The sequence below is a fragment of the Podospora pseudopauciseta genome (assembly GCF_035222475.1).
Source record: "Podospora pseudopauciseta strain CBS 411.78 chromosome 5 map unlocalized CBS411.78m_5, whole genome shotgun sequence".
Lineage (NCBI taxonomy): Eukaryota > Fungi > Ascomycota > Sordariomycetes > Sordariales > Podosporaceae > Podospora > Podospora pseudopauciseta.
This window is the reverse complement of record NW_026946665.1, coordinates 1,466,796-1,491,355: the sequence shown is the minus strand read 5'-3', so window position 1 is coordinate 1,491,355 and position 24,560 is coordinate 1,466,796. Positions and strand designations below refer to the sequence as shown.

Genomic DNA, 24,560 nt, shown 5'->3' with positions numbered 1-24,560 from the left:
AGTGTAACTTGCGAGCCTGCTCGGAAGCTCGAGACTCTGTATCGAAGTCCCCAAAATACCGATGTCAAGGTCGTCAAAAACAACACTCTTCTGTGCCCATTGTGGTACCGGTCACAAACATACCTGCGTCCGGTGAAGCGGAATCTGATCTGTCGACCACACCAAAGTTCTTCTGCCAGCCAATCCGGGAGCTGTGTCCCCACCACCACGGGCCTACAAGCTGGGTCCCCGGACCAGCAAAACCGCATTATTTTGGCGTTGCGCGGCGGTCTGATCTGTTGACGGATGGTGGTGCAGGGCAGTGTCGTGGTGTGGAGGGCGCAAGGTCTGGGTGTCTGGTTGACCGGTCTGCCAGTTGCAAAACCGGGGCTGCTGCCACAAGCGAAAATGTGGGGGGTTCGATGGCTCGCCCCCGTTGATGAACGCATTGTGTTGATTTTCTTTGACGCGGCATTGGCGGTAAAACGGACCTCGCAGCTTTACCACCAACTGGCAACAACGACCATTAGGTATCGATACACCACCCAAGTAAGCAATTGCCGCGCCTCTGTGCCGCCTTGACAATGATGAAGGTCAGCAAGGTATTTTGTTGTAGGTATACACTAGACAAATGCCGGGCTTTTTTGCTTCTTGTCTCTCTCTCTGTCTCGGTCATCAGAAACCAACCACAAAAAGTGGAGGAGGGCGAATGGATGATTCCCCTCTCCCCTCCCCCAATTCGCTCACCCACCCACACCCGCACGACTTCCGCCGTCATTCCCAGCATGGCGGGGCCCTTGTTTTTCGCGGCTGACCTCTTTTGGTTAGTTGGGGGGACCCCCTGTCGACGATCTCGAGTCTGTCTTTTGGCTGGACTTGAGAGCGAAACTTGTCACACGACATTCTCTTTGATGTTCTCATCACAGACAAGAGAGAGATTTGGTGAGAAGGGAAAACTGATGCTGACCACGTGCAGCATTCTGGGAAGATGTTTCGCTTTTTGGGGGCAGTCATCTTTGGTGGAAGTAAATAAGGCAAGTGATGCAGTTGAGTACCTGCCTACCTACCTAGGGGTAGTGTTGACCGGAGCTAAGTTACGGTAGATGGGAAAGTGCCGAGGCGCGCGCGATGGCCCCGCCTCTCTCATCGGCACTCTGAATTTTTTTGTTTGCGTGGTTCTCCGGTTGGGCTGCTGTTGTTGGAATTGTTTGCTCAAAAGGCCTTTCCAAAGATGTAAATCCGCAAAACATTTTGGGCTATGCGGCAATCTTTTTTTTTGCTTGCGGGCCTGGAACCTGATGATGATCAAGATTTGTTTCCGTTTTTGAACCCAATGGTACGGCGTAATCTTGCGGGATGACGATGCCCTGATGTCAAGCTTGTGGTTATCCACCCCACATTTCGCGATGTCTTTTTTTGATGATCAGGGCCGAGAAGAGAAACATGTGAGGCGGACGAAAGTAGGTACCTAGGCTTCTGATATCAATTGTACCTACGTCAAATGTGACGTTGCGAAAGGGCGATCAGGAACAACACCAAGGGATGGATGAGGAACAAAGTGCGTATGATGACATTTCTTTATTTATTTTTTGCAATAGGGAGAAAGCAAACTCTTTTCTCCCATGAAAAGATGATAAAAAACAAAAACAAAAAAACAAAACAAAAAACAATAAACTGATTTTCTTTCTCTCTTTAACGGAGAATTTTGTGTGCGTGTGCGGTGTTGTGGTAGCCCATAGTCCCAAATTGTCCCGGTTCCAATGTATATACAAAAACACCTCTCTCCCTCTCTTGTTATCCCGTGTAATAGTATTTCCTTCCAAAAAAAAAAAGATATGGACCAATGGTATGTGTGGAAACTCCAGTGTCCCTTAGCCCTGAAAAAGTCAAGCGCCTCGCTTGCTCGTGTAGCCCATGAACATATGACAAAAAGAGAAAAGAAAAAAAGACATGGTGAAAAAGGACACTCAAGAAACGACAAATTTGTTTGTGGTGATGATCGTACAATGCAGAGGGCTAGAACCCCCTGTGGAGTGATGATGTGTTGTTATTCGGCGGCGGCGGTGGTCGTGTTGGTCGTGAAGTGGGCACCTTGATGAGTACAGAGTAATGTGTGTTCCTGCCACAGAAAAAAAACCGGACAAGAGGCGAGTGTGACGGTGACATCAGGCTTGGTAGCCTGGTTTGTTGTGTCGGTGGAGAAGTGTTGGCTTATTTGGCTTTTTGGCGTTGGGCGGCTGACGGAAAATACCACTTTGATGTAGTGGGCTTGTTGAGGGGAGCACAGCACAACAGCACAGCACAGCACAAACCAGCACATCACAACAGCCGGAGGATTTGGTGTGACGTGATAGGTAGGTGTGTGGTGGTGGTGGTGTTGGTGGGCCGGGCTGTTGGGCTTCTGGATTGCTGTGTCTCCCGGTTTGTGGGACTCTGTGCTGTGTGCTTTTCGGCCTATTGGAAGGCGAAGGTGGCGTGCTGTGATGTCCTGGCGTAGCGTAAACCCGTCCAGATGTCGCTTCGGCAAAGCCCTGTTGAGCTTCGCAAATCTCTCTTCTTTGGCGTGTCGTTGATGGCCTGATGTAATCCTTCCTCCACCTTCTGTTCCCTTCACTCCTTGTAGTCGTGGGTTTGTTTGTCGTTGTTTTCTAGGTGTAAATGACAAAAGGAAAATGGGTAGGTAAAGTTGTTGAGGGTTATTTAGTAGAGGGTCTGCTTGTTGGAGCGCTTGATCATGTGCTCCCACGGGGGGTAGGTCTTTGGTTTGCACTCCCCTGTTGAAGATGTGTTAGATAGTGGTCTGGAAAAAGAGTGAAATGATGAAGACATACCACAGACTTCCTCTGCTCGGTACTCAAAGTGTGTGACGTTGGGTTGGCATCTCTTGTGAGTGAGAGTGTAATCCCGGCACCATTTGGAGGCGATCCAGCGGAAGTGACCGCATGAGTATTCGCGTTGAGTGTAGTCGCACATTTTGACTGAGTTGTTGTTGGTGGTTGGTTGAGGTGGTGGACGGAGGTGAAAGACAAAGCTGAGGTGGCTGAGGATCTTGTGGTGTAGAGTCTTGGTCTCGATGTGGAAATCAGTGAGCTCGTAGATGTTGGGAGTGAGGTGGGATCGAAAGTCAAGATAGTATCGTGGAATGTCGAGAGGAGTACAGTAGATATAGAAGCCGCAGGAGAGCTGTCAAGCTGGAGAGCGAGACCGGGAACCCATGCTATTGACCATGCATACTCGAAGCCTGGGTGTGTGGTGAGGTAGGGGTCGGGAAATATGCACTATTGGAGACGCTAGCTTCAGTGGAGGATGCAACAGAGCTAGGACAGGGGAGCTACCTAGAGTTACCAGTCCTCAGGAGACAGGGGGGACAAGAGGACAGGGGCCAGCAATTGAGCCGGGCCGAGAGGGGTGTGAGAGAAGCGGGGGCAGGGCTACCCTGGTGGGAAATGGAAGCTTGGAAGAAAATCCGGCAGCGTTCTTTTGGAGGTTCCCAATGGAGAGAAACTGAGACAAGCCATACTCGAATTGGTTGTCTCGTTCATGGCGATATCTTCCCTAAACCTAAAGCGGCATCTTTTGCAATGCTGGTGCAAAGAAGTCGAGCCACATCCGTCTCAGAAACCGCTCAGGAGGAGCAAATGATATGTTTGATGTTACGGATAGATAGGTATGCTGGCAGCAGAAGCGGGCAGGTAGTAAGTACCTGAACACAGGTATGGAGGTAAAGGCAGGTACCGGCCGTGATGCCTCGGAGAGAAGGAGAGGAACGAACAGCTGAGGTGCGGTGCTGAGGTGGAAACGGAGGGCGGGAGAGCCAGAACGGTCGGGACCTGGGGCGTTGAGGGGCTTGGCTGAGGTACCCACTACCGATTGCCGCAGTATCCTCACCCCAGTTTGGCTCACCATCAACCAGCAGCAGTGCCAGCGTACCAGCCCAACCATCATTTATTTGCCCATCATTAGTATCAACCATCATCCCTCGGGCAGACCTCCTCCGCGCATTCCTGCTGCGAGCTATTGAGCTGCTGGGCTGTTCCATTGCCATCTCTTGTCTCTTGTCTCTTGTCTCTTGTCTCGATCTCTCGATACTCATATCGACTTCACCGGTCACCTGGGGCACTCTCGTAATACCGTAGAGAAATCAGAAAAGCCACAACAACTTCCAAGAACCAGGCATAGCGAATCAGCGCCTGTTTCGCAACCGCTATTTGTACAAGCCTAAGCACAGGCGAGAGGCGCGAGCGTCGAGGAGCGCACCAGTACTCGAGCACGTGGTGTCTGCCGTGTTGTGCGTCTGTCGCCAATATCGGTTGCGACATTGCAACATCGCGACAGCTGTCAGGGTGCGAAACCATGGGGCAAAAAGGCTTTACTCGGTACTTCGGTGCACCTTCCTCCATAGGGCTCTTCCGCGATGTGCCAATGCACCAAAATCACCAATGTTTCGGGACAGCGGAGATTCCGTTCAGGTGAGCGAGCGCGCTGGCCGCTGACCGCGCTCACTCCTCCTCTGCACGACCGTTTGACCCACACCGGTCAACAGAGGCCCTGCCATAATTATTATTCTCCTAGATTCATCTGATGTGTCGGGCACACAGACCCATGGATTTGCTCCCTCTGGATCTCCGTCGTAACCGAATGCTTCGTTCTCCAGGTTGGGAACATGGAACTGATGAAATGACAAGTTTTCCCCAGGGCTCGTCCGTCCAGGTTCCTTCGGTCGCATTGTCGCTGTCACTCGCACCGCAACTCCGACAATAAACAAGCTGAAGTCCCTCTTCACATGCCACTGATGCCGAAACCCCGAAAAGGCCATTCGGTGTCGAAGAAAAAAACGAGACGAACTCCTCCGTTCACAAGGAAAGTGCTGGTTGAGGCAGTGGAGGGGTCTCGGAGCGTCTGGCCCAATGGTGGAGAAAAAGCAATCGATATGTCAAAGCTTCATTGCTTGGGCTTGCCAGAACACGTGGAAAATTGCCTCGCTCTGCAGGCATTTACCTGGCCAAGTTGTCAGAGCCCACTTTGGAAGCTTTTTAGAAGCAGTGGAAGCTTCACCTGCTTCTGAAAGGACACAAATCACGCGAGTCATCGCCTGCGTCTGTCTCATGAATCGCCAGAGCTTCATCCCACCAGCTCCGCTTCCACTGCCCAATGCCCCAGATTGGGCAGGTCCCGGTGCTATGTGGGGTTTTTCGGCTTCACCAGCGAAAAGAGCCGAAGATACCACCATCCTGCGACACCGTCCCCGACGCGGCCGTTTTCTGATAGCTTCACCGAGAGAAGCTTTCAACTTCACCTTTCGTCTGCTATCAACACCAAGCTTCTCAATATGGCAGGTGATCTTGTTTGCAAATCCTCATCGTCCTCCACACCCGCAATGGCCTAGACTCTGAGCCCGGTGCTTATGGATAATCAAGATCACCGCAAAGGGAAGGATCTCTTGTCGCTCAGCACCTTGATGGTTCACTTGTACGATCGACGCCGACATGGTCAATCTTCGGCCCATCCGAATGGCCCTGCCGAGCTTCCTTCGTCATCACCGTTGTCCTCGGCGATTCGGCACTCCAGATGTCAGTCGATTTTCCTCATGCTCGTTTTCACTTTATCTTCGGCTACCGCATTCTATCTCTTCTGCAGTACCAAGACATTGTCGAGACTGCCCTGCAACGCTGAGGCTCTTTTCTGACGAGTATTTTTATCATTTATCAGCACCCAAACCTTTGACATGCAAGCCTCGAGCCAAGCTGCTATCCCTTCCTGAAAGATATTCCACGGTGCGGCACTAAACTAAATTACCGAATCCATGTCACCAGGACCCTTGGCTTCACGATAGTTCCGTTCCCTCAGCTGAGATTGGGTTAGGCGTGCTATCATGCCACCGACGCTGGTATACTCCGTACCTGTTGCTTTGACCTAGTGGTCTCTGATCAGCATGCTATTGCTATAGCTGGATTCAGGACTTGGGGACTAACATCATTTCCTCCAGATACCATTGCTGGACATGACGAGGTACATGTGGCAAGTTGATTCTGTAATGCTGCTGCGCCGTATGTAAGTGTTATCGCTTGACGAGCATGCCGCAAGGGCCGAACCCGATAAGAGAACGGCCTCCTTTAGGTCGCAGAAGTTGTCTCCCCGGCGCGTTGGTGTGGTGCATGGTCGCGATGTCGTGTTGTCGTGATGCATTACATACCTCGAAGACATGCCGGCACCTTTGCTGATGTCACGAGCTGATGAGGCTATGTCAACTTATCAAACCCTGAACGAGGGGCTGGCCAATTGGACCGACGAAACTTGATTCCAGACACCGCCGGCATGGAACTGGGGCAAGCTAAAGGTTGCTGGCGGTCTTGGCCCGCTTTTCACCACGCCAGCATTCAGGTCGACTTCCATATTCGTCGACCTGCATCAGCAATAAGAAAGTGAGCGAAAGCGACATGACATCGAATCGAGATCTCAGAATAGTCATGCCGAGTTGTACCTGAAGAATGGCGGGATCATGGCGGGAAAGAACCTTCCGTCTGGCCCTTTTGATGCATTGAAGCTGTTGGCAAGGATCGCCCAGAGATCACATTATGCAAACCCGTTGATAATGGAACAGGAGGGACAAGAGGATTGAAAAGAACAGGAGCCATCGAGAAGTCCCAGTTACCTCCAAAGTTCTTCCCGAATCTCAGCACGTTCACCGAAAATTCCAGCACTTCATCAACGCGTTTTCTGGTCGCGACTTTCCTCGCTCCTGGTTGGCTTCATCCCACCGGAGTCCGCTCCGACCTCAAGGATGTCTCCTTTTCGTGGCGCGCAGATTTGAACCAATTGGGAGCCAGATCTGCGGCCGAGAAGAAGTGTGGCATGCCAGTTCGGCCCCCCGACACCACCTCCCCGGCCAGCGTTAGAACCCTTCTGGAATGTCTCACTCACAATCGTGGACGTCTTGGGGCGGCCTTAGTTCTCCTGGTTCAATATCGCTTCATTGGGCTTCACTTGCGGGAAGCGAAACATCTTTGAGGGGGGGGAGGGGGGGGCCTTGTTTCTTATTAAGCCCAGCTGTTAGCGCAGCAGTAGGGCGCTTGCGACCGACACTAACGCTTGTTACACCATATTGGGAGATGGTGTCGGATTGTTGTGCTGTGGGTGTTTCGGTCTATTCGCGGAGATCAGGTTGGTTTGCATCATCGCGCTGAAGGAGAAGGGTCTGAACTGGAATCTGATGAAGCTGTGTGGATCCCGTAGTTTGTTGGGATACAACAAGCTGTATCAGCTCAGACACAGGCGGGACATCATCACGGCGCCGAGCTATTTCAGTTCCCCACCTCTCCGGCTTGGCACGGGCGCCGGCCCTCTTCTGGCATTGACCGCACGCCGGCGGCCTGTGTCGGACATCGGTCACTTCTGAGGCCGAGAAGAGCACCTTCCGCATCGTGTCCCGCTCACGTGTGTAGGATGACATCTGTCGGTTTCCCAAAACACCACAGCCATCCTTTCAATCCTACCCGCTACCGGCACCTCATGTCTCGGTAATAATACGAGCCAAGCCCTCGCTTGGAATGGGCGGGAGGGAAGGATGGATGGGCGTGCCTTCCAAACCATCGGGCCGCGGTCTGATTCTTACTTGGTTTTCTGGTCGTGGTCTAAAATCCGAAGCTGCCGTTATGTTCACTTGAAACGGAAGAGTGGCCGACATTATCGGTCTCTTGTCAAAGACGTAAGAATAAAACAGCGCAAAGCCGATGTCGGGAGGGGTTGGGAAGGAAGCATTCAGCGGGACTCGCACTCGCTCGCGATTATCGCCATTTTTTTGTTTTCTCTGGACCTGTTTCATGATGGGTTGGTTGGGAAAATGTGCCGTCGAAACGTCCCGGTGAGCCGTCGTGGAATTTATTACCTAAGGAGTTTCACTCGCAATACTAACGCGGATGGGGAAAGCGTCGTCGGTGGGTAATAAGGGTGCTGCTGCATGCCTACCCACACGACCAAGCTGAGAAAGGAGGGGGGGAAGAGCTCAAAAGGGACGAAAAGCCGATGGAACATGTCGACATTTTGGCTAGCGCTTGGGAGTTCGCGGTGGCAGCTAGATGGTGCTGCATATGTATTGTTCATGATGATGGGTTCCACCCTTCCCGTTTGGCGGGGTTTTTTTTTATTTTTTTTGTTTTATTTTTTTGGTTCAGAAGAGGTTCTGGACCGTAGCTCCGCTGTGGATGGGCATCTTCCGCTGTTTCCACTTTCCCATGTGGTTGAAGAGTGGGTTTGTGGAACGGTTGTTGTTGGAAAGAAAGGCTGGGCGTTGGGGTGGAGTGTGAGGCTTGGTGCTTGGTGGTTGATGCTTGATGCTTGGTGCTTGGTGCTTGGTGCTTGGTGCTTGGTGCTTGGTGCTGGAATTGTGATGGATGCTACAGAGTAGAGTTCAGGACATTGACTGATGAAAAGATTGGATCAAGGTCAGAGCTTAGGTTGCAAACAGCAACAAGCCTTAATAATGGGCAGTCGATTGCTTTGGTTGGAGATATCATGAGCTTGGATGAGAAGAGACACAAGCTCCAAATAGGATAGGCTACTGCAGAAGAGCTGACAAAACAAGGCAGGGACAGGACGACAACTTAGCAACCTAGAGGTGCATTATCGGGACGTTGGAGTTGTAACGGCTATGTGGCTAGTCGATGGCGCAGTGACGGCGGTAGTTGAGGTCTAGTCATGCAGGTATGGCTTGTCAGGTACTGGCACTGTGGTGTTGGTGAGGGCCTCATTGTGACCCTGGGAATGATGCTAGACTTGCGAAAGGATGTGTGGCAGGATTGACAAGAGGCTAAAGATGCAGAGTTATCTTTGACAGCCTCACTCTTTTCCCAAGTGGTAGCCAAGCCTCGGTGTGACGGCTATCTTGGCTGCTGCAGGTGTGTCAGGATGACGGTTGCATGAGCCTCGGGCCGAGTTCCCAGCGTTGAGGTTCTTGTGTTATCGGTACGCTATTGGTAGTGGGATTGGCAGTTGGGATACGACTGCAGTTTTTTCTGTGAGGAAAGACCCCTTGGTTGAGGTGTTTGCATTTGGTGGCTACATGCGTGTTGTCTTGGGCAGCAAGTTCCCTGGAAAGGTGACCTTACCCTTGAACATAACCAGTCCAACACACTTGCTTTAGCAGTTGTACGGCCCAACCTTTGCAGTCCAATTACCAGGCTGATATGAGCCCTCTGGATCACCAACGCACTCAGCTATTTCCATCTCAGTCAGCACACTGTCAAAACCTTAACTCTTCTTCGTCAAAACAACTTACCAACAGTAACAAGCTTCAAGTTATTCTGGTTCGCCCAGTTGATCAACCACGGCGTCAGCGTGTTAACCGTTCCGGGATACACCTCATGCATGAGGGGAATATGCCCATTGCCACGGGCACCCGCCTGCTGAAACCGCTGCTGGGCTTGCTGGGGGCTGACGTTGTTCCAGTCTCCGGAATCAATGTCGTTGGTGATGACCTTGTAGTTCATCGTCTTCATCGTGTTCAAGAACTGGCCGCCGGTGTCGAGATAAGGAGGCCGCATGTAGGCCGGCTTGACGCCGACCATGTTGACGAGGGCGTCTTCGACACGGGTCATTTCAGTGCGGATTTGGTTGGCGTTCATGGAGCCCATTCTGTTGTGGGACCTGGTGGCAGGTTGTTAGACTGATGATGGACGGGTGAGGTGGAAAGGGGAGTACTGTACCATGAGTGAGAGGCAACTTGATGGCCAGAGGCAAATGCCTTCTTGACGGCGGCTTCTTGGCGGTAGATACATCCGTACAGAGTACCGCACCAGAAGAAGGTGGCTTTGGCGCCGCCTCTGTCGAGGATGTCGACGAGCTGAGAGGTGTATGTGTATGGACCGTCGTCGTAGGCAAGTGCCAGCATGTTGGGCTGGCTGCATTTGCTGATGACGACGCCAGGGTTGACGGCTCGCTTGACGTACTCCAGTGGGCTCATCACTGGGAGGGCGCTGGCGCTCGTAATGAGCAGCAGCCCCGTGGTGAGGGTTTCTGCGAGCATATTGACTAGGAAGATGCAGAAGCAGATACTGGTGTAAAGGAAATGGGTGTATGTCACACGAGTGGGGATGGGGAAGTTATATCGAGTTATTCCTTCCCAGAACACTCAAATACTGCTCTTTTTCGGGTCATGTAGGGGGCGAACGGAATACCGTCGCGAGAATATGGATGGTGATTGTGGAGGGGAGAGCAGGGCTGTCAGCAGATCAGGGTAGCATGGATCATCAGAACTCATCTACACAAACCTGGGATAACCGGCACTCTGGCGCCATGCGGCTGGTATTGTGTTTGGGCATGAAGCAAAATATCTCCGGCCCGATGGGTATGGTGCTGGTTAAATACGGATGGCTATACTAGCCGCCGATACTGCGGTTTTTATATTGATCATCACCAGTCCAAATGCAGGGAGTGACTTTAACCGCTGTAGAGGAGTTGAACTCTTCATTTTCCTTTCCCGAGAATAAAGTCAGCCCGAAAACACTCACTGACTATGACGAAGTTGGTGGCGGATTGCGAAATATGGTAGGTACGCCAAGTATAGAAACTAGGGTACCTTAGGTGAATCTATTCGATCTCATCTAACCTTACAGGGAAGAAACGTTCAAATCCAGAAAAGAGTGAAAGCAACCAACTGAAATGCAAAAGTTCAACGGTGTGAAGATGAAGATGATGTATAAATCTTCCGGAATGAGAGGTGAAGTGGCTAGAAATACATGTGGTGATGAAAGCCCGGGCCGTGAGCAAAAGGCAAGAAAAAGAGAGCAAAGAAGCAAAGGAAAGGCAAAGAAAATGCCTGCCAAAGGGCTTAAAGCCAACATCAACTAAATTCCGAAATAGTGATTAAGTATAGGGTAAAGCTTTCCAAAACCAAATTCGCAGGTCAGCAACCATGACCCTGCTGTAAGAAGGCCGCGTGCAAAGAGAAGACAGAGACAGAAGAAATAAGTGCAACGAGAATTAGCAGCCCCCTGCCATCTTCAATCGCGCCTTGTTGGTTTCAAGACACCGGTGTCATTCGCCAAAGACAGGACCGTCCATTCCCAACCAAGCAGAAAGGACACATGCCAGCACATGATATCCCCTCTCCTGTTCTTTCATGCCTCGACCAAAGAGAATGCCGAATGTTTGAGTTGAGGTGAGATATATCAAATGCTGACAGGGAAAGCGTGAGGGGGAAACCCATTCGAGGAAACCCCGATCGTGGGTTGTGTAGATTTTCGACGATGGCGCCACGTTCCTGACAATTGAGAGCAGTTCGAATATGTCTGTTGCAGTTTGAGTTGATCTTGAATGTACTCAGGCACCCTGTGCATCTAAAGTCTCGACGATCAAGGTGCACTGCGCCAAAGTGGTTCTTGAAATCCTTGGTGTTTGCAAATGCTTTGGGCAGGTCGCACAGATAACATGTGGTACCCTTCCAATGCGCCGAGGTCGACGTTGTTGGTAGTAGTCGCCGGGTTGACGCAATCGCTGTATGTCGGAACCCGTGCCTCTTGGTGTCCAAGTTGCGGTTGTGCCCATGACTGCGGCCGTCTGGTGCTAAAAGGGGTTTCGAGAGCCAAACAATCCCCATCGTGCAGGTGGTGGTTTGCTAGCGATGGTTCAGTTGGCTGGCTTCCTAACAGCAACGACAAAATGTAATTCTGAGTAAAAAGGGTCAAGATCTACTGGCAGATTGTGGTTTCACGCAGGACCTCCGCTGCAACTTCAGCAGGTGCAACGGTGTCCCTAAAGAGTGAACATAAGGTATGGTTAATGTATTGAGTGCAAGAAAAGAGTTGGAGAGAAACTTGAAGCATGAGAATGATGTTACCAGGCCTAGTCAGAACGGAGGGGCTTTATACTTAGACATCTTAACTCAGCTATGTCATGAACCCAAGACTTCAAGTTCCGCAGTGGCCAAGCCTGTCTTCCTGTCCGTACCTCAAGCCTCTACGTGTCAAACCGATCCCTAAACGCCGATCTCTAGGAAGGTATCTAGGCAGAAAAGTTTGATGACTGACCGGGCTGAAGTGGGCTTTGTTGAGTGAGCCAATGGCCTCCCCGTGCTATAAAAGTACTGGAAAAGCTTAGCATTTGCAAGCACTTGTAATTTCTCAGGGACACCATAACTGCTCTTAGACATCTTACCCGTCACTGTGACTGAGATGGCGTGTCTAATACAAACTATGCCCCCGTTGACCGTAAATAGAGACTGTCTTGCAGAAAATCATTCCACAAGTATGCAATAATCTGGTTGACCCAAGCAGGTGTGCCGCACAGATTTCTTCTCTGGTTCCCCTATGATTCCCTGGCAGCCTCTTTCCTGCAGGAGGTATTGGTCTGGCGTCCAGCGGTGTAATGTGGGCGCATGCAAGAATGTGCGTTTTTGATTCCCCAGGGCTGGACTCATGGGGTCCTTTTTACCAATAGAGTGCTATGTGGCGCAGACCTTTGCATGCGTGCAAGGTGCGACTGATTTTGATACGAATGAGGCTCCATGGGGCCACGGAATCATGCGGGATTCATTGAATAAATGTAAACAGGGAATCATATTCGTTCTGTACATGTACATTTGTGCAGTATTTATTATCCTGAGCTATGTTGTCTAAGGCTGGATTGATCGTTATGAGTCACACTAGATAGCTCAGCTTGCATCCCATTATATTCTGCCAGAGCAAGGAATCTGGTAGGTACTATCAAATAGGCAGAAATTAGAGTACGTGACACTGAGGTGTCTTCCCAATCCGCTCGGGCTAGATAGAGGGCTATTATCTCTAGGTATATTTACAAAGAGAGACAGGCATGCTGACACCTGGTTGCGAGAACCGTAACCAAGACCCCCAAGGCCACAGCGGATCAGTATATCATACTTCGGTCAGGTCAACTATTGTTATATACCCTATGTACCCCTGAATGGTCTCCGCCTTCTTGTGTAAGTCTTGAAAAAATGATGAACTGACCGACTGCCCGCACAAGACTTTCGCCTGCTATATTCGTTCGAGATCAATGACAAGGATGTCTTTGTTCCCATTACCCCAGGTACTCATACTGGCCACACCAAGCCCCCCCAACATATCGAATCAGTCCCCAATCAAAATAGCCAGTCTTTCAAGAGGGGGTTTACCACCTGGTGGGTAATCCTATTCTGATTCGGATCATTGATACGACCCCGCTTCATTGCGCCAAACTGCTGGCTTTCACTGACTATACATCTCTTAGCCCGAACAGCAACACGCAGTCGAACAAGAATAGCCTGAAAGAGGACAAGCAACAGCTCTCGAAAGACACTTTGGACCGTTACTTTGGCTCAATCTTCCATGGAATAGGATTCAAGCAGCCAGTGCCATGAAGCAGAGACCTAGAGAGGGAACTCATACTTCAGTGTGAGACTGCACAGTGTTGAAGCGTGGAGGCGTGTGAGGGAGTGGAAGTAGAGTCACAGTAGCTTTATACCCGTCTCGAATCAGCTTAAAAAAATCCCGAATAGATTTATTCTCTTTGCAATCGACATCATCCCCTAAAGTCATCACAGCGGCAAAACACCCCCTTCTAGCTCCTCTTCCAACAAAGCCTAGCAGATATAGAAAAGCAAAAAGCACAACTTCAAAGCTACGACACAGCGTAGCAAACACGAGTTCTGCTGAAAAGAGAGCACCAGATAGGTGTCCTTAAATTTCTATTCCTTTACTACACGCCAAGCTAACATAACATCTTATTCAACATACTCATAGCACAAAACCCCATTAGGCTTCCCAGGCGCAGACGGCACCCCCTTGCCCTTGGTATTCATGATCTGGCCAACCGTGGTGACAGTCGAAGAGCCGCCCACCTTGAGTGGCGAGAGCTGATAGTCAAGCGTAACATTGCCGGCAGGAGGGTTGGGCCACATCTGAATAACACCGCGTGGAGCAATGGGATTCGAGATGTCGTACTGACGAGCAGTGGGGTTGACAGCCTGCCACTTGGCCCAGAGACGGTCAATGTTGGCGTGGAAAGGGTAGAAGATGGGGTCAGAGTTAGAGGTGAACATGTCAGACATGTCACCACCCATAGTAGCGTGGCCACCAGTGTGAATCTGTCAGAGAGTGTGAGCTACGAGTCCTGGTGTGTATTCGAAGCAAAGACTTACGCCCATGGTAGGGAAAACATCAGGAGGGATCATATCACCCTCAATGAGAGGCGCAAAAGTTGCGTAGTCAGGCTGAGCCAAAACTGTAGCAACATGGCTGGGGTTCATCCAGTAGGAGGCAAAGTCCTGGCGGATGTAGCGCAGGAGGCACCGGTCTGCAACCTGGCCCGGAGGAGGACCCTGGGCAACCCGGACGCTGACGTTGCCGAAGAAGCCATCAATGACGCAGTTGCCATCGCTGGATTGGCCTCCTGGCGGGACGACTACGGGACCAACACCGTTCCCACCAAAGGATAGAGGGCCAGACAGCACTGGTGATGCGGTGAGATTGGCGAAGTCAAGGGCCGGGTTCCAGTAGGGGATGCCGCCGATAAGACCGCACTCATTGCGGAGGGCATCCTCAAAGTCCTGAAGGAACGCACGATGCCAGGGGAGGAACTGGCCCACCCAGTGAACAAAAGGGGTATTTGCTTGGTGAACGAGGAGGAAATCGGTCCATCGTGATGTCGAGGCTGGGTATGTGGCTGAAAGGGCGGGGGGGCGGTTCATGAGGCACTTGACCGAGGCCAGGAAGTTGAGCTTTTGGACGTTGGACAAGGTTCGGAACTCCTTGCGCTTGGTGGTGACCACGCACGTACTGGGATGGCCAGGATGGGCCACAACCTCAGCGGGTGTGCTGGCAAGCAGCGCTCCAAGGAGCACAGAGCCGAGAGAGACCTTCATGATGCCGATGGAGTTGATGACGGGAAGTTGAAGATGCGGGCGTGGGTGAGGGTGGAAAAGAGACAGGACTCAACAGCATTGGAGTGAAGTTTGGCTTTAATATACAAAGCAACCTCACCTGTGATGCTGAACAGCCTCATCTCCTATTCCGAACCCTACATAGCATCCGTGCATGGGACCCACGCTACCGAGTGCGAGAGCCCTGTCGCCCTATGAGGCGAGTCGCCAAGTGCTTGTAATGGTTGCCTGCCCTATTCTTATGCGCCCAGGGTCATAGTTAGCCAAACTCAGGGAAAGAGAGAGGGGAGGAGGCCACTATTGAAATTTAGGTCCGCTGGAGATGTTTTAGTAACAGGTCGCCGTGCAATACTACCCTGACATGCAGCTCAACCAGAAGCGAGAAAAAGAAGCGAACGCGAGGAGAGGAGGGTTCGGGGTTGATTCGTCAATTGGGAAGTTCACCGTAATGCAGACATCCTGAAAGGGTTCTCCAGGACAAAATTACAATATTGTTAAGGAAGAAAAAAAGAAAAAGAGTTGCCACTGGTAAAAGTGATGGAATCACCTTTAAAACATACAACACCGAGAATTCCCCAGTGGTTACCCACTTGAGTACTAATTCGGCACTCAACTGCCTATCTAGGGAAGAGCGGACGGGATCCCGAGTTTGCAGTTGGTTATGGTCATATGTGATACTTTTTGTGCAATCTGTATATCTTAAAGGAAGGAAAAGAAATTTCGGGGTCCAGAGAATATCGGTAGATCACTAATCGAGCATCTTACCACTCCCCAAAAGTCATGCCTTTTAACTGCGACCTCGCACTTTCATGTCTACAAGGTCGGCAGTTAAATTAAACTGGAGCAAAACCAAAGCCCAAACCCAATGAAGGATGTAGCTTAAACGGTCCTGTGTAGGTAGGTAGATACATGGGACTGCTGCAGTCTTCTTTGAGGACAGAGATGATATGACGAACCACTGTAACCAACACTAATAGTAATAATTGACATGCGGCTTTTTAGCTTGAAAACATAGGCGTACCAAAGGCTCTTCACGTGTTATTGATGGACACCCCCCGACGGCTATCAACTATCTTTCAAAGCGTGGTATAGAATCCTCTCTCTCCTACATTGACTCATTTTGCAATATGTTTTATTCAGAAGTATACAGGCAAGAGGGCAGTGAAGTTAGACCATGCAAAGGTGAATAGTGGTGTTGATTGATTGAGCGAGTACAGGAGGAGAGATTTCAGGACAAAATCTTGGGAATTGCAGGAGTAAATGATGACTCAGCGGGTTTAGTGCGTCGCTCGCCCGATGTTTTGCCGAACAAGATCCCGTTCGCGTTCCCGGACCACCACCGTCTCCGTAACGACCTACAAACGACGGCAGCAACGGAGGCCGGAAGGTGTCGCCCAATCTACTTCGCTCACACCCATTGATTACTCCGGAACACCTCCCGCGCATTCGTGATGGGGTGCATTTTTTGGCGTCAGGATCCCCTCGGGGCTGTTGTCGCAGGAAGCCAACAAGCAGGTCAGACAGTGTGCGGGGTGCTGGGCGCCCGCAGCCAATCATTAGAGAACCAATACGATTGGGACCGGGCCCGCGGCGGGGCTCACGGTCCACAGTCCAGGACGGACCAATAAGGTGAGGACCGAGGACCGTCTGGAAGTCAACAGTCCAGGTCGAAATATACGGAGAAACTAGATGGGCATCAGATAGTTCCGCAGTATGCAATTTTTAAGTTACATTCGTTGGTACCTTGACTATTGTGATTGAGACAAGCCATTGTTGTAGGGTCGGCGGCCAACAGAGGCTGTTCACCAGGGCGGTACAAAATATTAGTTGCACCAGCTAAGTTGCAGCCGAGCTTATATAGCTGTTGTCGGAGCCAGAGAGGTACCGGGCCGAATAGATGCCTCCAACCCCAACCACATTGATCCTTTGGACTGGCTACACAGTGGTCGTGGTGGTTGTTGTAGTCCTGCTGTTGGTGAGGAGGGTTGGCGTGATGGACACAGTCACGAGCGGGTAATCAGTTGTGGTGACGGTTTTGTCCACAACAAACACAGAAGTGAAGGAAATGGTGTTGCTAGCTGTTGCAGAGATCATTGACATAGAGGTCTCAGCGATCTCAGCGGTGATTGTCTCGGTGATGTCGGCGACGGCACCAATGCACGAGCAGGCGGACCCGTATTCGGTGTAGTCGGAGAAAACAGGAGCAGAAGACGTAGTTGCCGTGACCGTCTCAGTAGTCTCGGTCGTCGTAGAAGTCGCAATGTTTCTTTGAGTTGATGACCCCTGTCTGATGGAACTTCGGGTGATAACGACGTTCTTGACGACGACATTCTTAGTGACGACGTTCTTGACGACGACATTCTTAGTGACGACGTTCTGGTGGTGCGGCTTTGAGTTGACGACTACGTTCTAGTGCGGAGCCTCAAGCCAAATGGATCAAATGGACCGAATGGACCAACCTGACCAAACGGCCTCCCTGGACCAAATGGCCGCCCTGAACCAAATGGCCTTCCTGGAGCGAATGGTCCAAATGGTCCAAACGGGGCCTGGAGCTTCCGCGTCTTGCCTTCAGGAGTTGGATCGGCAGTGGCCGTGGTGGTGGCGGTGGTGGTGGCAACATTGGTGACTGTATACACAGTGGTTACCTCCTCCTGTGTTGCGGTTATGGTCGACGGTCTCCTCCACAGTCGAAGTGGACGTTGTTAGCGAGAGGACGGTGTCAATGTAACTGAGCGTTGTGGTTTCGGTAGCGAAAGCTATTTCAGTGGGCGTTCTGATGTGCCGAAGTTAGTATCTTTCATCCACACAGGAGGCGAGGTGCAGGAAAGAGCCTACACAGTTACCACAACGGGCCTGCCAAACTCGGCCACACTAGAAGAGAATTAGACGGCCGCATCGACATCAGAAAACCCCACCACTTGGTACAAACACTCCGTGGCAAAGCACGCCAGATTGGACGGGCTGAGCGAAACCCCTGCGATAGGCATCTTGAGAGAATAGAAAACTGTAATGATACCTAAGCTGGAAGGAAAAGATCGAGCAAAACACTACCCTGGGAAGGAGTGGAAAAGAGTAATTTAAAGTAGGATGACTGCCTAATGTTCTCTTTGCCATCTTGGGTATCCCATGGCGTGACGGTGAAAGGGGCAGCCAAAGTGTGGTCTGGACAATGGCTATGGATACTGTAGATCGTGACTTTTTGCTTACTCCCAGCTGCCAAACGAAAGGTTACTCTTGGAAGACACGCCGTCCCGATAGGTTACGGATGGTATCAGTACAGACTGATTAGGTAGGCGTCGCAGTGTCTACATAAACAGCTGAGAGGAAAGAAAGCCGTATTGGAGGTGATCAGTTTGCCCACCCATTGCTCGGCGCTTTGAGCCACGCCGCAAAGTTCTGAAGGTCCGGAACATCCCTCCTCCTCGCCTCAATATCAACGTGGTAACCATCATCCTCGAAGAACTGGAACATAGTGCCAACTTCTTTGATAGCCCAAAGCATTGCCTTTCCAAAGGTACCCCAAGCCTGCGGCAGCTTCTTCCCCGTCACGCTGTCAAACTTCGCCCGAGCCTCATCCAAAGTCAACTCATCGCCCGCAAGACCAACAGCCTTTTTTGACCACTTGGCAGGCTCAGTAAGTGCTATGGCACCAAATTTGCCAATATCGCGAACACTAATAAGCTGCAGCTTCGTCTCCGCACTCAAGGCGCTCGCCCACATCGCCGTGAATACCGCGCAAAACATGCCAGGCTTGAAGTTCTCGAGGAAAGCCACTGGTCGAAGAATGGTCCAGGTGAATTTGCCCTGCTCCTTCTCCGCCTTGTCGCGAAGGTAAATCTCGATGTTGTGCTTCGCGAGGAAATGTGGGACACTGGTCGGGTTTTCCCAGCTTCTCCCATCACCGCCGCGCTCAACAGAGTTGAAGACAATGTGCTTGACCCCGTGCTCCACAGCGGCATCGACCAAGGGCAGCGCTTGCTCTTCCTCGGTGAGCTTGGAGCCGCCCATGGCTGGCGTGGTGACGATGAAGATGCTGTTGACTGACCCCTTGGGTAGCGAATTAAAGACTGGCTTTGGCTTTGAGTTGTCGCTTTCAGCGAGCTCAAGAACGCCCTTGTGAGACGGCGAGCTTCTTTGCTCTGTCTGCTTGGGCATTTCGGGTCAGGGCGAGGATGCGGAGCGGTGGGTCTGTGTTGGGAGTTCAAGAAGGGCTTTGACGACGGCGCCGCCTTGCTGGCCTGTCGCACCGATGACAAGGATGGTGTTGGATGCCATCTTGCAGCGATGGTGTGGTCGTCGAGGCTAAGATACTTTGGGTACCAAATTATCGATTTGAAGAATTTAGAGTAGAAAGTGATCGATACAGTAAAGATATTGAGGAAATGAAAGACTTGAGGTAGGTAGTACTTGCCTTTATATCGTCGCTAGTGATGTCAACCATACTCTTCGTCGGCATTCTAAAAACCTAGCAAAGGGAGTACTGTTTGATACCTAGATTACCAAACAATCAGCAAATCGGGGTTGGCGTTGCCCGCCATTCTATCTTGGCAAAGTCCGATAAGCGAAAGCCTCGCTTATGTAACAGCCGCTTCCCCACAAACACCCCCACACAAGCTCCTCCAAGCATCGCTGCCTTGCCCATCATCGTCATCAGCCAACCATCGCTTGTCGCATTCCCTCCAAACCCAACCACCAAACCACTATCGCGACCACCACCATTGCGATCATCGCCATCGCAACCCCTTCTTCCGAACAACAGACTCCCCCCTAAATTCCAAGCCCTTCCCAGGTCCAAAAACCGCCAAAATGAACCGCCTCTTCGGCACCCCCGCCCCAAAAGCCCCCAAACCAACCCTCAACACCGCCATCACCTCCCTCGACACCCGCATCTCCTCCATCGACGTCAAGCTGTCCGCCCTCAACACCGAGCTAACAACCTACCAAACCAAGCTCTCCAAAATGCGCGACGGCCCCGGCAAGACCGCCCTAAAGCAAAAAGCCCTCAAAGTCCTCCAGCGCCGCAAACAATACGAAGCTCAGCGCGACCAGCTCCAGTCCCAAGTCTGGAACATGGAGCAGGCCCAGACAATGCAGGACAACCTCAAAAACACAATGGTCACCATCGACGCACTAAAGCAAACAAACAAGGCCCTGAAAAAAGAGTACGGCAAGGTCGACATCGACAAGATTGAGCGCCTGCAGGACGAGATGGCGGATCTGCTGGACGTGGGGAATGAGATACAGGAAAGCCTGGCGAGGAGTTACGACATTCCCGAAGATGTGGACGAGGCAGAGTTGGATGCCGAGCTCGAAGCCTTGGGGCAGGAGGTCGAGTTGGAAAGGGAGATGATGGGCGGGGACATGAATTCGCTGCCGAGTTTTATGCAGGATGAGGTGCCCGAGTTTATCGATGAGCCGCCTGTTGCTGGGCAGGCCGGCAAGGTCAAGGAGGCTGCTGGTTAAGGTCTCCGCCAAAAAGATGGGAGAGAGAGCGCGGGTGTGTACAAGGAATGGAGTGTGGGGATCATGGTACATTTTATAGGCAAAAAAGACAACAAAGTTTTGTTCAACGCCCACCATTGCCACAGACACACCTGCTGAAGAGCCATCATGGTCTCTCTCGAATATCTCCCGGTCGGATAATGCTATGATTAAAAAAACCCTTCTAATTAGCTACCACTCCCCCGCTCCCAAATGTCGTCATGTATCGATCCAAAAAATGATCAGGCAAAAAAAAAAAAAAAAGAAAGAAACAAGTTCCTGAGAACAAACTACAAAGCTATACACATGCACCTTTCTTGAGACCCATACAGCAGCACCCATTTTCCTCCAAAAACTCCAACAAAGATCTCGCACTCCTGCATCCCCCCATCTATTCCACCGGCCCAAAAAACTGCGCCGCCTGCTCCAACTCCTTATCCCCATTGCAAAAATCCCACCCCACAATCACACTCGTCTGACTGCAGCAAATGATCCGTCTCGCATCATATTGAAGCTTGAAAACGCGCGCCGGGTTAGCCGCGTCGTGGCCCTCAACCGGAGAATGATGGGCAACGTGTGGATGGTGATGATGAGGGTGATGATTTGTCTGAACAGGAATAGGGGGAGGAGCCGGGGCAGTGGGGGTGGAGGTGGAAGAAGGAGTAGGAGGGAGTTGTACCTGATGCACACGTCCGTGTCCCCCAGAAGCCAGTTCCGCATGTGCCTGATACGCTACGGCCGCCTGCTGCTGGCTAGCCGTCAACAGTCGAGCTGCCGGTAACGCCGGTGCTGCTGCCGATGACGATGATGATGATGATGCCTGAGCAGGCTCGGTATTGTTTCTGTGTTGTTGTGAAGATGTTGAAGGGCCCGCCAGTGCGTTCGTTGCTGCCGCAATCGCTTCCGCGTTCCGCTGAGCCTCCCGTCGTAGCCTGGTCTGCTCGAATTGAGCTCTAATCAAAGCACCAGAAAAGGCTTGTCGAAGCTGACTCCGTATGACAGCGTTCTGCAATCGGTCGATCTTGCCTTCAATGTACTGTCGCTGTGTCAAGATGATGGGATGGTTGCCGATGGCGCGTGTAAGGGCTTGGGCGCCTGCTTGGAATGCCTCGTCAATTAGCGCCCGTATTTGTTCGCTATCCGGTCTCGGAGGCGGTACTGAAGGCCCGGCCGATGTGCTTGGTGGTGCGCTCGCGGTCTGTGTTGGTAGGGAATTGTTTGCTGTGAGCGTGCTTGACGAACCGCCGGGTTGTTGCGAGGGACCCGGTCGCACCGAAGGGTGTAAAGGGATCGCCGCAGCAGCAGCGTCCAGGAAATTCGACACCGGGGGAAGTGTTGTCCGTCCCAGTTTGACCGCAACGGCAGCGGCTTCCTCTTGCTTGAGGTGCTGCTGGTCTTTCCAGATGCCCTCCTTGTCTCGGCGCCAGATGATAATACTAGTATCATAACTGCCACTGACGATCCGGCCATATTTGCCCCCTCCGCCTCCAGGTGGGAGCTTTGCACCGTAGGCACAGATGTCCTCCGGTCTTCTGGATCCTGCATTTCCCTGCCGACGGCCAGCTTTCGGGCGGTTTGTGCCGTCAAGTAGCCCTGCCTCGAGCGCCTTGAAGTAAGCCTCATCCACCTTCTTTGCCGCCTCCGCATCATCTTCGGCCTGGAAGGGCAAATCTCCAAATCCAGCTTGAACCGTCCGTACCAAAGCAGAGTGAGCACGAAGGCTCGCTACCTCCAGACCTGTCGCCCTGTCAAACACCTTTACTTCATGGTCACTGCTACCGCTGACAATTCGCCGGCCATCGTACTGAACGCATGCGATTCCTTTGGTATGGCCAACAATTGTGCGGCTGCATGTCTGAGTCGGCCAATCCCAAACCTTGATATGGCGGTCACCGCTTGCAGACACAATTTCCCGGTCGTGGATCTGAACAGCATTGACGGCCGCACTATGGCCTTCCAATACGCCGATCAAAGTCCAAGCCGGAGTTTGTGGGAGGTCCTCGGGAGCCATAGCGATGTTGTAACCGTAGTTGATGATGGTGGGCACGGGGCTCACCTCTCGGTATCCAAGGTCGCCAGCGCGCAGAGGTCGGCGGTTGAAGACCTTGATCAGTTTATCCTTGGAGCAAGTGACCAGGATCCGTTTGTCAAACTTGACGTTGAGTACAGATTCCCGGTGGGCAGTTTTGAGTGTCTGGATCACCTTTCCGGTCGAGAACTTCCAAATGATCACGTCCGAGTCCGAACTGCCTGACACGATGATGTCCTCCTCGGGGTCAGAGTCAAACTGCAGGCAGAGAACCGACCCGCGATGTTGCGACAAGGTGCGGAGGCAGCGCCGTGTCTCCAAATCCCACACCTTGATCGTCCGGTCTCGACTGCCGCTGACTAAATACTGTGGGTTAAACTGCAGACTGTAAATACATTCCCCATGCCCTTCTTCTGGATAATTAGGATGGGGTAGCTGGAAGTTTGTGTATTTTCCTAGGTCCCAGTTGGACTCGAGGCGTCGGCGCATTGTGTATACGTGCTTCCAATTAAGCTTATATCTGCGGTCGTGGTCATCCAGAACCCATAGCGTGGATCTCGGTAATCTTGATAGGGGCGTGGCTAGTACTGTGTCCAAGAAGTTGCTTTTGGATCGCGTTGAAGAACTGGATTCTGGTGAGCGTGCCCTTCCTTTGCCCTTATCCAGCGAGGCGCTCTTGTGTGCCGACCCCGAACCTGAACCAACACTCTTTGCTTCCAGATCATCCAGTCTTCGTGAGATGCTACCACCGTCAGCACTTCCTGTCGGTCCGCCAAACAGACTGCTTTCTGACGCGTCTATCTCGGCGGGCTCCTGCTTTATTGCTCCCGCGTCCAGCATGACACTATCCATGTCGGCATCGAAGTTTGAAGAGACGGTAATGGCGCGCTTCTTATGCGCATGACCCTCAGTTTCCGAGTCAACTCGCCGTGACACTCCCTGACGAACTCCATTGATGCTCTTCTCCCAGGCGGCGATCTCTTTCGGTTTTGCAGACCAGCCCTCCATATAATACAGCTGTTCCCACAGCTTGCGATCCAAAGCGAGGCCGTACCATGTTCTACATGCGCGCGCAACGCTGATGAGCGAGACAGGGTCGAGGAAGCTGAGAATTTTGAGGCACACCTCGGGGGGCAGGTAGCGGATGAAGTCGATGTTGAGTCTGGGGTTGAGGTGTTCTACTATTTCCGAGATTACAGAGGTAGGAAGGTCATTTAAGAGCGCCATCGCAAGTTCTGTCCGGTGTCAAGGTTAGAGTTGGAGTCGGCACAATATCAAAACCATAGGATTATCGGGAAGCATGGCATGGGTGCAACCGGAGCATCAGCCACCCGCCGCGGCCACTAGCCTTTGTTTGATGGAACAGCTTGGAGCGCAACGTACCGGTCTTGCGAGAGATGGAGAGGTTAGATATATGTTGAAGCATCCATGCCGGGAAATCCGATGCAGCTTGAGAGGAACTCAGGGCCGAGACCGAATCGTCGCGCGTCTTGTGGGAGAAGGATGCAGAAGCGGAAATCGCGGTCAGGGGGTCTTCTGAGTAACCTTCGTCGGCCTGGGAAGCGAAACCAGCCATGATTTGCAACACTACGGAGTAAGCGCGCTGCCAGGAGTCGGCGGGCGGAAAAGTTTGGGGTCTGTCGCTCCTAGAATGCGAGAGCCTGGTGCTACAGACACGACCTCGGGTTGGCAGGTAAAGCGAAGACACAAGGACGACTCTGTTTTGTGATGCGCCCGAGAGCGAGATGCGCAAGTGGGAGTTGTTGTGGTTGTGTGCCTGGACAATGGTGGTTGCGTTCAGGCTCCAAAGACCACTGACAGGGCAGTGCGGAGCTGGAAGCTGGAATGGCGACTGAACGTGCCTTTACTCCAGAGCTGGGTCCGTTGGTGATTCGCTGCGCTGGTCAGCGAATCCTCCGCAATGATTGATTTCTAGCTGGTGAGCAGGCTGAGAGAAGCCAAGCGCTGTGCATGCTTCCACAAGTCTCCTTTGTCGTGTGTCACTCGAAGATACCTGTTTCCCTCTTCTTCAGCAGTGGCTAGGCCTTCTATGTTTGGGGCATCGACATCATCAAGTCTTGCGTCGCTGACAAACCCGGCATTGGGGATTGGTCCCACTTTTCATACTTTGTGGTCCGGGCGGTCTACTGCGGTCTCAAAGCGGTTAGCCCCGCTTACACCTCAAATTGAAGTTATGGA

General features: G+C 51.9%; 7 protein-coding genes across 7 annotated transcripts; 1 reads left to right on the top strand and 6 right to left on the bottom strand.

Annotated features, from left to right (window-relative positions):
- Positions 1–1,695: 1,695 nt before the first annotated feature.
- QC763_510110 (uncharacterized protein) lies at positions 1,696–3,597 on the bottom strand. The gene is made up of 2 exons (XM_062913601.1): positions 2,811–3,597; positions 1,696–2,753 (listed from the first exon to the last, which is right to left on the bottom strand). Exons 1-2 carry the CDS (start codon positions 2,950–2,952, stop codon positions 2,680–2,682), a joined length of 216 nt encoding a protein of 71 aa, XP_062765027.1. The 5' UTR covers positions 2,953–3,597; the 3' UTR covers positions 1,696–2,679.
- A 4,770-nt stretch (positions 3,598–8,367) lies between these two features.
- Positions 8,368–10,177, bottom strand: QC763_510100 (uncharacterized protein). The gene is made up of 3 exons (XM_062913600.1): positions 9,681–10,177; positions 9,254–9,621; positions 8,368–9,191 (listed from the first exon to the last, which is right to left on the bottom strand). Exons 1-3 carry the CDS (start codon positions 9,998–10,000, stop codon positions 9,115–9,117), a joined length of 765 nt encoding a protein of 254 aa, XP_062765026.1. The 5' UTR covers positions 10,001–10,177; the 3' UTR covers positions 8,368–9,114.
- A 3,429-nt stretch (positions 10,178–13,606) lies between these two features.
- On the bottom strand, positions 13,607–15,407 carry QC763_510090 (uncharacterized protein). The gene is made up of 2 exons (XM_062913599.1): positions 14,111–15,407; positions 13,607–14,056 (listed from the first exon to the last, which is right to left on the bottom strand). The coding sequence occupies exons 1-2, from the start codon at positions 14,831–14,833 to the stop codon at positions 13,694–13,696; spliced, it is 1,086 nt and encodes a 361-aa protein (XP_062765025.1). The 5' UTR covers positions 14,834–15,407; the 3' UTR covers positions 13,607–13,693.
- Positions 15,408–16,786: 1,379 nt separating this feature from the next.
- QC763_510082 (uncharacterized protein) lies at positions 16,787–17,838 on the bottom strand (the record flags this gene model as incomplete). The annotated part of the gene is made up of 3 exons (XM_062913598.1): positions 16,787–17,260; positions 17,311–17,477; positions 17,781–17,838. 3 exons carry the CDS (start codon positions 17,836–17,838, stop codon positions 16,787–16,789), a joined length of 699 nt encoding a protein of 232 aa, XP_062765024.1.
- A 361-nt stretch (positions 17,839–18,199) lies between these two features.
- QC763_0077140 (uncharacterized protein) lies at positions 18,200–19,006 on the bottom strand (the record flags this gene model as incomplete). Its single annotated transcript, XM_062906049.1, has 1 exon — positions 18,200–19,006. The coding sequence occupies one exon, from the start codon at positions 19,004–19,006 to the stop codon at positions 18,200–18,202; it is 807 nt and encodes a 268-aa protein (XP_062765023.1).
- Positions 19,007–19,541: 535 nt separating this feature from the next.
- Positions 19,542–24,410, bottom strand: QC763_510070 (uncharacterized protein). Its single transcript, XM_062913596.1, has 3 exons — positions 23,745–24,410; positions 21,333–23,596; positions 19,542–20,846 (listed from the first exon to the last, which is right to left on the bottom strand). The coding sequence occupies exons 1-3, from the start codon at positions 23,935–23,937 to the stop codon at positions 20,724–20,726; spliced, it is 2,580 nt and encodes an 859-aa protein (XP_062765021.1). The 5' UTR covers positions 23,938–24,410; the 3' UTR covers positions 19,542–20,723.
- Positions 19,658–20,314, top strand: VPS60 (Vacuolar protein-sorting-associated protein 60; the record flags this gene model as incomplete). Its single annotated transcript, XM_062913597.1, has 1 exon — positions 19,658–20,314. The coding sequence occupies one exon, from the start codon at positions 19,658–19,660 to the stop codon at positions 20,312–20,314; it is 657 nt and encodes a 218-aa protein (XP_062765022.1).
- Positions 24,411–24,560: the final 150 nt, after the last annotated feature.

Bases quoted from the DNA above. Each gene is read 5' to 3' on its own strand.
- QC763_510110 (XM_062913601.1), bottom strand. From the start codon at position 2,952: ATGTGCGACTACACTCAACGCGAATACTCATGCGGTCACTTCCGCTGG. The intron at 2,754-2,810 runs GTATGTCTTCAT...CATCTTCAACAG, and splicing joins CCGAGCAGAGGAAGTCTGTG to GGGAGTGCAAACCAAAGACC.
- QC763_510100 (XM_062913600.1), bottom strand. From the start codon at position 10,000: ATGCTCGCAGAAACCCTCACCACGGGGCTGCTGCTCATTACGAGCGCC. The intron at 9,622-9,680 runs GTACAGTACTCC...ACCTGCCACCAG, and splicing joins CAAGTTGCCTCTCACTCATG to GTCCCACAACAGAATGGGCT. The intron at 9,192-9,253 runs GTAAGTTGTTTT...AGATGGAAATAG, and splicing joins CTTGAAGCTTGTTACTGTTG to CTGAGTGCGTTGGTGATCCA.
- QC763_510090 (XM_062913599.1), bottom strand. From the start codon at position 14,833: ATGAAGGTCTCTCTCGGCTCTGTGCTCCTTGGAGCGCTGCTTGCCAGC. The intron at 14,057-14,110 runs GTAAGTCTTTGC...ACTCTCTGACAG, and splicing joins ATGTTTTCCCTACCATGGGC to ATTCACACTGGTGGCCACGC.
- QC763_510070 (XM_062913596.1), bottom strand. From the start codon at position 23,937: ATGGCTGGTTTCGCTTCCCAGGCCGACGAAGGTTACTCAGAAGACCCC. The intron at 23,597-23,744 runs GTACGTTGCGCT...GACACCGGACAG, and splicing joins CTCCATCTCTCGCAAGACCG to AACTTGCGATGGCGCTCTTA. The intron at 20,847-21,332 runs GTCATACGGAGT...CGCGTTTTCAAG, and splicing joins TCGACCGATTGCAGAACGCT to CTTCAATATGATGCGAGACG.